The sequence below is a fragment of the Benincasa hispida genome, chromosome 9 (genome assembly GCF_009727055.1).
Source record: "Benincasa hispida cultivar B227 chromosome 9, ASM972705v1, whole genome shotgun sequence".
NCBI classification, from domain to species: Eukaryota; Viridiplantae; Streptophyta; class Magnoliopsida; order Cucurbitales; family Cucurbitaceae; genus Benincasa; species Benincasa hispida.
The window spans coordinates 49,220,611-49,232,179 of NC_052357.1; the positions used below are offsets into that span (position 1 = coordinate 49,220,611).

At 37.2% G+C, this 11,569-nt stretch overlaps 1 protein-coding gene across 2 annotated transcripts in view; it reads right to left on the reverse strand.

Annotated features, from left to right (window-relative positions):
- Nucleotides 1-1,061: 1,061 nt before the first annotated feature.
- Nucleotides 1,062-11,569, reverse strand: part of LOC120085566 — a 14,519-nt gene continuing 4,011 nt past the window's right edge. The window contains exons 3-6 of one of the 2 annotated variants that reach the window (XM_039041608.1): nucleotides 3,786-3,969; nucleotides 2,122-2,214; nucleotides 1,668-1,755; nucleotides 1,062-1,477 (exon numbers count right to left, since the gene is read on the reverse strand). In XM_039041608.1, coding sequence (XP_038897536.1) covers nucleotides 1,196-1,477; nucleotides 1,668-1,755; nucleotides 2,122-2,214; nucleotides 3,786-3,969 — 647 coding nt within the window. In that variant the 3' untranslated portion in view covers nucleotides 1,062-1,195. Of the gene's footprint in view, nucleotides 1,478-1,667; nucleotides 1,756-2,121; nucleotides 2,215-3,785; nucleotides 4,024-11,569 lie in introns of both variants that reach the window. The other variant, XM_039041607.1, reaches the window with a different exon arrangement.

Below are 11,569 nucleotides of genomic sequence, written 5' to 3' on the forward strand. Positions count from 1 at the left end.
TCTTGAGATCTGGGGTCTTATTCAGGCAGTGGGACCTAGGGTAAAGGGGGAAGATTATTGGGTGTGGGTGCCGGATGTGAGTAGTCGATTTTCTATCGCTAGTGCGTGGAAGAGTTTGCGTCCTCGTCGTCCTAGGGTGTCTTGGGCTAGTATTTTGTGGGCGGGGGGTGGTATTCCGCGTCACTCATTCTGTGCGTAGTTAGCTGTGAGGGACAGGTTGGGTACATAGGATTGGTTGAGGAGTTGAAGTGTGTTGTCAAAGGAGGGGTGTCTTCTGTGTGGGGGAGATGTGGAGTCGCGAGATCATTTATTTTTTAGTGTGGGTTTGGGAGAGATGTGTGGTCTAGTGTGTTGCGTCAGTTGGGCTCGTTGCATCGGGTGGCGAGTTGGGATGTGGAGTTTGAGTTGGTTGTGTCGAGTGGGATCGAGTAAGAAGGTGTGTAGTAAGTTATTTCATGTATTCTGGTGTGCTTCCATATACTACATCTGGCAAGAACGTAATCGACGACTGCATGGAAGTAGACCGAAGTCGGTGTCAGCTCTGGTTCACCTTATGGTCTCTACGGTTCGTGCTCGTGATTCTTCCTGGCGGGTTGATCTTCTTGGTTTTATATAGTGTGTTTACGGATGTTTTTTCTTGTTGTACTTTCCGTTGTTCTTTGTTTTGCTATTGTCCCTTGTTTGTGGGATTTTGGTTTCTTTTCACGGGCTTTCTCTCTGGTGGTCTGCGGAGTTTGTTTTTTTATGATGGTTTTGTTCTGATCTTATCTTGTAGACTTTGTTTTGGGTTTTGTTACCCTGTCTTTGCTTGTACTTTGATGCTTTGATGCCTTGATCCCGGGCTGTGAGATCCCCCTTGTCGTTGTATAATAATATCATCTATTCTAAAAAAAATGTTCGATTTAATTGTTTCTTTTCTTCGATATGGATATTTTTACCATCTAGAGGTGTTTGAAAAGGCTATACAAGACCTACTCCTTCTGATAACTATATTTTTTTTGTTCCTAAATTTCATTCATTCAGTCCCTCTATCAAATCTTCCTATTTATAACACAGAGAGAGGGGAAGGAAACACGATAATATAAATAAAATGAAATCAGATTTGCTATCATAAAAAGCAACCAAAATCCATACTTTCCCAAGCAGATGAGGGTCAAAAAGCCTCCAAATCCTTGAATTTTTTTTCATTAAAATTCTAAGGAGGGTACTCAGTTTCTAACTTCTTTAGAATGGTTCTAGTAACACCCCAGTCGAAACCCCGGTATTGAAGCCACCTAATTATTCTTGATTTTCTAGTCTCTTCCGGTGCATCCCGAACTCGCATCCACTGTTTCGAGGCTTGGACAAATAAATGATCCATTGAAACCTTTGACAATCCCACACTTGACATTCCATCACTTGATTCTTCACCATCTTCAAAAACCAGTTTAATTGCCTTCTGAGCAACTTCCCCTCCTATCCCCTTATTTACTAGTGCCTGATTCAAAAAATTGCATCTCACTCTCAGTATCATAAAATTGATACAAAAAAGTTCCCAACTGGTAAACAAGTTTGTCTAGTCCTACCAACTACATTTGCTATCAATGATGAGAAGTTAAAAGGATGAAAAAGACGAGAAAGAAGATCAACGCTTTAGCTGGGTGACAAATGAAAATAGAGGCACTTACCTGCTTGATCTTCCTGGGTCCCCAACTGAAGGAAGACCACCTCGAACGAGAAAATGCTTCGGCATATAAACCATCGTTGATCAACCCCCTAAAATATAATTAGAGGGCTAAGATTAATGTCATATGAGAGTCAGATCATGTCTTTTGCAACTAAGGTTGAATAAGAGCCTGTTTGGATTGATTAGGTAAAAAAATGTTTTCAAAAAAATCATTTTTATTTAAACTCTTTTGATAAAAACGGTTTAAAAATACACTTTGAAAGTATTTCATAAGCTATTTTAAATGGTTGTCAAACTCTTCAATTTTTTTTCAAAATTAAATACTTGAAAGGTTAAACCTAACACATCCTAAGACTTCAAAATTCAAATCTAACGCGTCAAATGTAGAAGGCTAATTTGTCGAAAAGTTGTTGATGACTACAAACATTATAAGAAGTTAAGTAGCCATTCAGAACCTGCTCTTGAAATCATTGATCACTACTTCCACTGTGTCCGGAGAGATCCTCTTGCCAAGCAATTTTTTCCTCAGCTCAACTGCAGTAAAGGCTCTGTAGAATGCAATCACAAGCTTAATATTCTAAATTCTCCTTGCCTAAGCAAATGCATGTAAACCAATTATAAAAATAGGTCAAGCAAAGGCTCTTGCAGTAACATCAGGTTTTTCATTCTGTTTTTAATAACATATGATAAATTATTCCCACACATTAAGATTTCTTTTTTCTTTATTATTTTCCTTTGGATAAGACACCACACTTTCACTGAGAAAAATAAAAGAATATATTAAGGGGGCAAAAAAAGAGAAAAACACTCCCAACAGAAAGAGAGTCCGGCCCTAGCTACATAAATGGTATCAAATCCAAGGTCATAATTGTAAAAGGGCTTAGTAACTAACACCCATGAGGCATTAAACCCTAGCGGCTCCCAAACTTCTTCACCTGATCTCTCCACCTCTCTAAAAATTCTATTACCCGTTACTATTATTTGTCACAAGCAGAATTTCCCACAAAAATACAGAATTTTTATACCAGTTCATATATAATTCAAAGTCTTCAAAATATTCACACTAAGAAACACAGACACAAACATGAGACACAGACACAGCACGTGACACGATATAGACATGGCGACATGTAGATTTCTACAAAAGTAGGACACAAACACATTGGGGACACTATATATATATATACACATATACATACAAAATACAAGGAAAATATCAATCCATGCTACTAAACATTGGGGGTTATATGAATCCTTAACTAATAGTTGTATCAATTTAAACTCTGAATTTTCCCAATTGTATCCAATTTCACCCTCCTTCAAATTTCGTTCGAAAAATATTGTGTGAAACTTATAATTGTATCAATTAAATATAAACTTTTCCTTTTCAAAAAAAAAAAAAAAATCCATTTCAAAAATTATATTAATTGGACTCCTAAATTATCATAAGTGAATCACTTTTAATTCTTTGTGATTACTTTTGAGAATCGTCCATGCATCAATTCTTACATGTGTAGGTTTCTTTAAATGTTAGATTAACAAAATAGACGATTTAAAATTGTGCAAGGATGGATTTTCAATGAAGTTTTGATTAAGTCTAAATTGAACCATTAATGATAATTTATGGATTTAATTAATAATATTACAAGTCTCACACGATGTTTATCAAACGGTAGGTAATGAAGGGTATAAATAAACACACTTACCCAAGGTTTAATTTAAAATCAAAACAGATACACTTCATTAAAAACATAAAAAGTTTAGGCAATTAATGATATCTTAAATATTAAAAAATATAAAAGGATTGAGTTGGCTATGACTAGAGGAAGAATAAAAATTTAAATTAAAAAATTAAAAACAAAGAAAGAAAATCTCAGTTTTTCCCCTAATTTTTAGGTTAAATATTTTCCAAAGCAGTGTCCAAGCCATGTCCAAAATTTGAAAAAAATAACATTTAATTCATACATGACTTTAAGTGTGCCCAATACGTATCCATACTTCCTAGCTCACACGAATCTGTCCGAAACTCATTTTGCGTTACTTGGCAGTGACATCAGTCCAATCAAAGTAGTGCAGATTCGAAAATCAAAGACAGGAATCACAATTTACATAATGTTACCTTGTTGCAAGTAATTCAATTGCCAATTTCTCAGCATCTTGCTTGCTTTTATTACTCCGCAAATCATTATTTCCATCATAACATTTCTCAGCATCTTGCTTGGTTTTATTTCCCCGCAAATCATTATTTCCATCGTAACATTTCTTGTCATAAATATTTAACTCCTCATCTACTGCCTCAGGCTCTTGCAAGAGATCATCAACATGGCTCAAATTGTCATCAAATTCATCTTCCAGTTCTAAAGATGAAAGTTTCCTTGAGATAAAAGACAACTTTCTAATAAAGAAAAGTAGGGTACAAAAGAGAGGGAAGAGGGGAAATACTTTGAAGCCAACACCAAAATAAATTACCACCAAAAAAAATAATAATAATAATCCTTCTAATTGCCCACGATCAGAATATGGACTAATGTTAAAACTTAAAGCACTTCAGAGTTCAGCGAGAGAAAAACACCAACAGTAAGTCAAAAACCAAAGAAGTACTGAAAAATTTTATGTTCAAGAGTTAGGCTTAAAATTTCACTCTCCAAATCAAATCTTGAAAAGAAGAGCAGGTTACTGTTAGGACAACTCCTAACAAGAAAATATATGAAAATACTAAAACAACTACATTGCAATATCCAGAGTAATTACAATATAAACAAGTAATTCAAGGTACATGCACCCTCCCTCTTGAGATCTCTTCCAAGATCTAGTTCACTTACAAAATGCCTAACTCCCTACTTTTCCACTCGATTTATAACCAAATTTCATAACCACCTACCTACCTAATAATACCCTTACTACTATCCTACTAATATTCCCAACATATCCCCTACCAACACCCTCACAGTTGCTTACTCAGCCTCTCTCTTGGAAAAGTTACCCTAGAGATTTAGGTAGGGATGCTTTGAACCATGTTACAAGTATTAATTCCTCCAACTCTAAGAACCATAGGAAGAATTTGGCTTTCTTGGCAATTTGGTGGTTACAACTTTTTACGGTCAGAGAAGAGGTCAGCAACTTCTGCCAGGAATATGGTAAAATAATAATTTGCCTAGGATTTGCTAGCTTCCATATATCTCAGCTCGTTGGAGATAAAAGTATAGAGATACAGCCTGTCACAAGGGTGAATCTGAAGGAAGAAAAAGAGTGACGAGGCTATATAATATGTATTTGTGTAATAATTCAATATTGCTTATGTGGGTCTGAAAATATTATTTAGTTTTTTTTGGATAAGAAACAATTTCATTGATTAAATGAAATATTCAAAGATATCCAAAGGTACACGAGGACCCCAATCATAGGACGTATAAAAAAACCCATTCATAGGGAGTGCAAAAGTGTTTCCAATTTGCAACTAGGAAAGAAAAACTATGACTATGTATAGCCAGTAAATCTTTGCACAAAAAAAAAAAAAAAAAAGCATTGTGGGTAATGGTATCAATAATGTCCTTTGTTGTCTTGGCCTTGACCAGGAAGATTCTAGCATTTCTTTCATCCCATATCTTCCCCAAATGATGCTTAACCAGAGACATCCTTTGACAGCTTTGAAAGGAGTCAAGCTGATTAGTAGGTGAAGCCAGCTTAATAAGTCATTTGGAAAAGCCACATACCAGATGAAGGCAGAAAAGACTTCCGTCCATATCCCTTTAGAAAAGAGGAAGTCAAAGAAAAAATGTTGAATAGTTTCATTGTTTATTCGACAAAGGCAGCACCAAGAGGGAGATGGGTTGATCCATGGGCAACATTTCTGTAACCTGTCCATAGTGTTTAGACATGAATTTATGATTTCCCAAAGGAGAAATTTAACTCTCTTCGGGCAGGGACAGCTCCACAATTTTCTGCAAAAGATGGCCGAAGATGAGTGCGGATTGGACATGAGGGAAGAGTATAAAGACTTTGTATTAAAACCAATATGGTTGAGTTTCCATGTCCAATGGTCCTTTCTACTAGTAAGGTTCAAACTTGGAAGGAGATGGGTAAGAGCAGCTCATTCCTATATCTCATTGTCTTTGAGATTTCTTCTAAAGTTTAGGGACAAAGCACGATTTGTAACATTCCAAGCCTCCTTAATAGAAGTAATTTTGGAGTTAGATAGCCAAAGAAGTCTGGGAAAAGTTTGTTTGAGTGTGGAACCAGCAAGCCAAATGTATGTCCAAAAAGCTATATAGGAGCCATCTCCAATAACACACGCGATATTCCCATAGATAAGATCCTTTTGATGCAGAATGTATTTCCAAGAATTTCTAGTTGAGATGCGTTTGTTATCGGCTGCCTTGAGATCAAAGTGATGTGACTCGTATTTGACTTTGATTAAAATCCTCCAGACCTCTCCAAATGTAAACGCCAAATCCACTTGGCAACGAGGGTTTTGTTTTGTTGTTTAATGTCTGTGATCCCAATCCCCCTTCATCCCGAGGTTTCTTCAATTTATCCCATTTTAATAAATGAGATAGCTTGTTGTCCCTATGGACCCATAGGAAATTTCTAAAACATTTGTCAATGGCATCGACAATTTTTCCGGGGGCACAATAGAGGGAGAAATAGTAGATAGGTAGATTGGATAAAGTTACTTTCAAAAGGGTTAGTTTACCTCCTTTTGAGAGGAAATTGTGTTGCCAAGAGTGTAGTCTTTTGTCTATTTTGTCCAAAATCGGCTGCCAAAAGGTTATTGTAGTTGGTTTTCCATAAAGAGGCTGACCCAATTATGTGGTAGGCCATTTCCCCACCTTACATTCAAATCTTGTTGCAATAGAATCCACCCATTCATCTTCACAATTGATACCCAAGAATTCAGATTTGTGCCTATTGATGTTGAGTCCATAAGCATTTTAAAAAAGGGTGATCAAATTGAAGAGGTTTTCAATCTTCCTCTCATTGTTGATGGAGAAAAGTAATGTGTCATTGGAAAAAGGAGGTGATTGATGTTTAGAGGTGAACTTGGGATAGGGTATCCGCTAATGAAGCCTTCTGCATCTGCCAAAGTGAGGATTCTACTGAGACTATCCATGATGATGATGAAAAGAAAGGGTGATAATGGGTCACCTTGTCTAAGGCCCCTAGTTGCTTTAAATTTCCCTCTAGGTTTGCCATTTATAATGATAGAGAAATTTGTGGAGGATGTACAACCTTTGATCGTTGTCTCCATCTTGTGCCAAAGCCCTTTACAATTAACAATTCATCAAGGAAATCCCAATCCACTTTGTTGAAAGCTTTCTCAATGTCGAGCTTGATGGCCACCCCTTTAATTTTCTTTGCATGTCAATCTTTGATGATCTCGTTAGCAATCAAAGATGCATCCAAAATTTGTCTACCTTCCACAAAGGCTGATTGGTAGACTGTGATGATAGATGGGAGGATTTTCTTGAGGCGATTTGATAGAACACAAGCAATAATCTTGTAGAGTCCCGTAGTAAGGCTAATAGGTCGATAGTCTCCCACCTTCTTGGCATCAATTTCTTAGGTATAAGGCATATATAAGTTTCATTCACATTGGTATTGATGATTCCATTCTCAAAAAAATCTTGGAACACTCTAATTAAGTAAGATTTTAGAATGTTCCATGATTTTTTAAAGAATTCTGATGTGAAACCATCAGGCCCTGGAGTTTTGTTAGTGCCCAATGCCTTTATCGCTATCCAAATCTCAATTTCTATGAAGGAGGCTTCCAAGAATCTAGCTTGTTCCTGACTAATAGGATCCCACTCCAGAGGATGTGGAATAAGTCGATTACCTAGATTTTTGGTGAAGAGATCCTTGTAAAATGTAATGAATTCGGCCTCTATGTCAGTATCTCTAACCAAACTTAAGTTCTGGTCATTGATGATTTCTGTGATGCAGTTTTTCCTCTTCTTGGCAGCGGCGTATTTGTGAAAAAAATGACATGTTTTCATCTCCATTGATCAACCAGTTTATTTTGCACTTTTACCTCCAATTGATTTCCTCGTTTGCATTTAAGGATAGGAGCTTTCTAATCAAATGTCTTCTATCAGCAATATTGCAAGTGATGGGGCCATTTTCAGATTCCTGATCAATGGTGGCCAATTCCTTTTGTAGAGTATCTTCTCTCTGTGTTTCAATGATACCAGAAGCGGATAAATTCCATCCTTTGATGGCCAACTTCAGCCCCTTTAACTTATGGTTAAAGCCATGGCCAAGATGCCCTATTAAAGGATGGTTGTTCCACCAAGTTTCAACAAATAGGAGAAAACCTTTGTGGTTTAGCCACATATTTTCGAATCTGAAGGGTGCAGGTCCCCATTTCTGGTTTCCAAGGGTTAAAAGAAGGGGGAAGTGGTCTGATGTTGGTCTGTCCATTCTTTTCATGGATGCATCAATGAATTTTGAGATGATAGAATCAGAGAAAAGGAACCGGTCAATTCTTGTATGTGTAGGAGGCGTGCGAAAATCAGACTTGGTAAATCTTCCATTAGTCAGATGTATATCAATGAGTTCCCCATGGTCAATAAAGGAGTTGAAGGCTAATATATTTCTATTTGGTCTGCAACCATTAGAGTTTTCGTGGGGCCAATGAACAATCGCCCCCAATGATCCAGTTTTCATCCACAAGGCAGAAGAGATCATGGAGCTCATGAATAAAATACTCCTTTTCAAACTCATATTGAGGGCCAGACACCTGTTAACCAAAATTTGTAACTATCAGCTAGAGTGAAAAGGACAATGAGAGAGTGCACCTTTTGTAATTGATGAGGCACTAAAGGATGGAGCATTCCACATAATGAGAATGCCTACGGAAGAGCCATTAGCATCCATTGAAGTCTACTCAATCCCTCTAAAACTCCAAAGAGATTTAATAAAAACAAGATCAATATCACGGCTTTTGGTTTCTTGGAGGATAACAATTGATGGGTGGTGATTATCTCTTGATGGTGGCTCTTTTCCTCCACAATCTGAGTCCTCTAACGTTCCAAGAGAGAATTAATATCAGGATGATTGAGAACCCTCTCTGATTGGCCTTAGCTTTCTTATCATAAGAAATGGAGCATCCAATTTCTTGATTTCACGTAAGCCCCTCTTTTGCTTTTATGTAAGTTTGTTCCTGTTCTTTCTCGTAGGTATCGATCGAATACAGAGGCCATATTCTTCAAACCAGGGTGCCAGAGCAGCAAGATGAGTCATAGGATTCATGGGAAATGAGTTATAATAAGGTGGTGGGGAGGAAAGGAAGTCTTGCCAATGCGAATCCTTGTGGCTGGGTGATCCAAGGGCACTCTGAAGAGGACTAGTGAGGTAGTAATCGGCGTCAACTTCGGAGGAATGAGGGATGATAGCAATGGAGTATTTGTCGCTAGTAATGAAGGTAGTTGGCTTATGGATGATAGTAACATTTTTTAGGTCAATGTGTGGGATTTCAGATGGGGATGGTAGGTCAAGGTTTGGTTGGAGTGTGGATGAGGTGAGATCTCTTGCTAATTTTTCAAAATCAAGGGCAAGATGTGGGCTGCTAGGGTCCAAAAGCGTGGGGGTTGGGACAGAGGATTGTTGTGTAGGACCCGAGAGAAAGTTGGAGGGTGGTAGGGCCAGGGATGGGTTTAATGGAGGTGTTGGTGAAGGATGGGTCGGTCCCATCTAGTTGGCCGAAAAGGGGATAGAAGGGATTGTAGTTGAAGGATAGGTGGATTTCCTCTGGTAAGTATTATTAACCAGTGGTTTATCAAGCATTTGGTTGGGTTTGGAAGCAATTTCAGTGAGCAGGGCAGATTTCTGGCTGATAGTAGGCTGTTTTGTATTGTCCACATCACAAGGAAACCTCTGCTGTGTCTGCTCGGTATTGTCAACCTCACAAGAGTACTTTTGTTGTGTAAAATCATCCGCGGAAAAATTTGAAAATTCCTTTCTTTGTGCCATTTTTTGCCCAAAGTTTGGCACAATTTCTGGCTGATAGTAGGCTGTTTTGTATTGTCCACATCACAAGGAAACCTCTGCTGTGTCTGCTCGGTATTGTCAACCTCACAAGAGTACTTTTGTTGTGTAAAATCATCCGCGGAAAAATTTGAAAATTCCTTTCTTTGTGCCATTTTTTGCCCAAAGTTTGGCCGGTGTGCCATGGATTCTGGCAATAACTCCTATATGATAATTTGCATTAAAAAAAGGGTCAATCAATACAGCTAAAGGCCGAAGATGAAGATGAAGGGAGCAACACCTTAGCCAAAAGGAAACAGAGTGGTTTTTTTAACTTTGAGACTGATCTGCATCATATCTATTCTGTTAAGGGTCTTTTTTGCCACATCAATTAGTCCTCCACAAGCTTCCCCAATATATTGAAAAATTTCCATGTTCCATTTATCAATTGGGAGGCCTCTCACTTTTATCCATCCTCCATAAGAGGGGACAACCTGTTCATCGTGAAATTCATTATGGCTCCAAGGAGAGAATAGGATTTTGTAAGAGCCCATCTTCTGTCATCCTTTGTAATTCCCAAGGACTTTGTTTGTTCCATATCTTTACATCTCAGAATGGCCTTGTTGGGCTGAAAAGGGGAAAGGATCCATAGGCCGTGATTTTTGCTTGAATGGCTTTGAGAATTTTGTACCATTCATCATGAAAGTTTTTCCTTCTGATCAATGTTTTGAAAGGTACGGCCGAGCGCACGCCTAGGCGCAAGGCGCAACGGTGGCACCTCGCCTAGGAAAGGCGAGGCGCACGACAGAAGGCGCGTGCTTTCTGGCACCTTCCACGAATCGTTGAGGCGCGCCTATCAAATTTTTTTTAATAAATACATATTAAACACTCATTTAGTTAAACGCAAATAAGATTGTGTTTTAATATATATATATATTTATTTATTTATTTATAATTTTTTAAACCTAATTTGGCATCATAATGATACGTACATACGTCAGCTACATGTCAACAAAACAAATCTTATTGGACGGCAGCCTTGTTGCTTATTCTTCACGGTTCCATCTCCAAGAAGTTAGTAAGTCTTTTCTTCTTCTTCCCCTTTCTCTTCTTCTTCTTTCTTCACAAAATTTTCTTCTTCCTTGATCCTTTATTATTATTTTTTTTTTTGGAATGACAATGATTAATATTTAAATCTTATCTTTTTTTTTTTTTTATATTCTTCTTTAATGTTGTTCTCCTCTAATAAAGTTTGAATCGTGACTGGAGTGCGACCTCCTCTGTTTAATCTGCCTTATCATTGTTTTAAAATGCCCGAGGCCACTAAGGCACATGGCCCTCTGGAGCCTAGGCGCAAGGCGCACAAAAAGGCGCGGGTTTTTTTTCGTGAGGCGCACTATAATATAAAAATAAATATATATATTATATATATATATATATATACACTATATACATGTTTATTTACAAAACCAAAACATAGATGGATAGAAATGTGACTTAAAGAAGAAATATACAAAAAAAAAAAATAAAAGATGGTAAGATTTAAATATTAGTCATTGTCATTCAAAAAAAAATAAATAAGGATCAAGGAAGAAGAAGAAGATTTTGTGAAGAAAGAAGAAGAATAGAAAGGGGAAGAAGAAGAAAAGACTTCTGACTTCTTGGAGATGGAACTGTGAAGAAGAAGCAACAAGGCTGCCGTCCAATAAGATCTGTTTTGTTGACATGTAGTTGTCGTTCGTACATATCATTATGATGCCAAATTAGGTTTAAAAATTATAAATATATATGTTATATTAAAACGCAATCTTATTTTAAAATTATATATATTATAATGAGGAGAGAGAGAGAGATTATATATTAAAACGCAATCTTATTTGCGTTTAACTAAATGAGTATTTAATATGTATTTATTAAAAAAAATTGATGGCACGCCTTCCA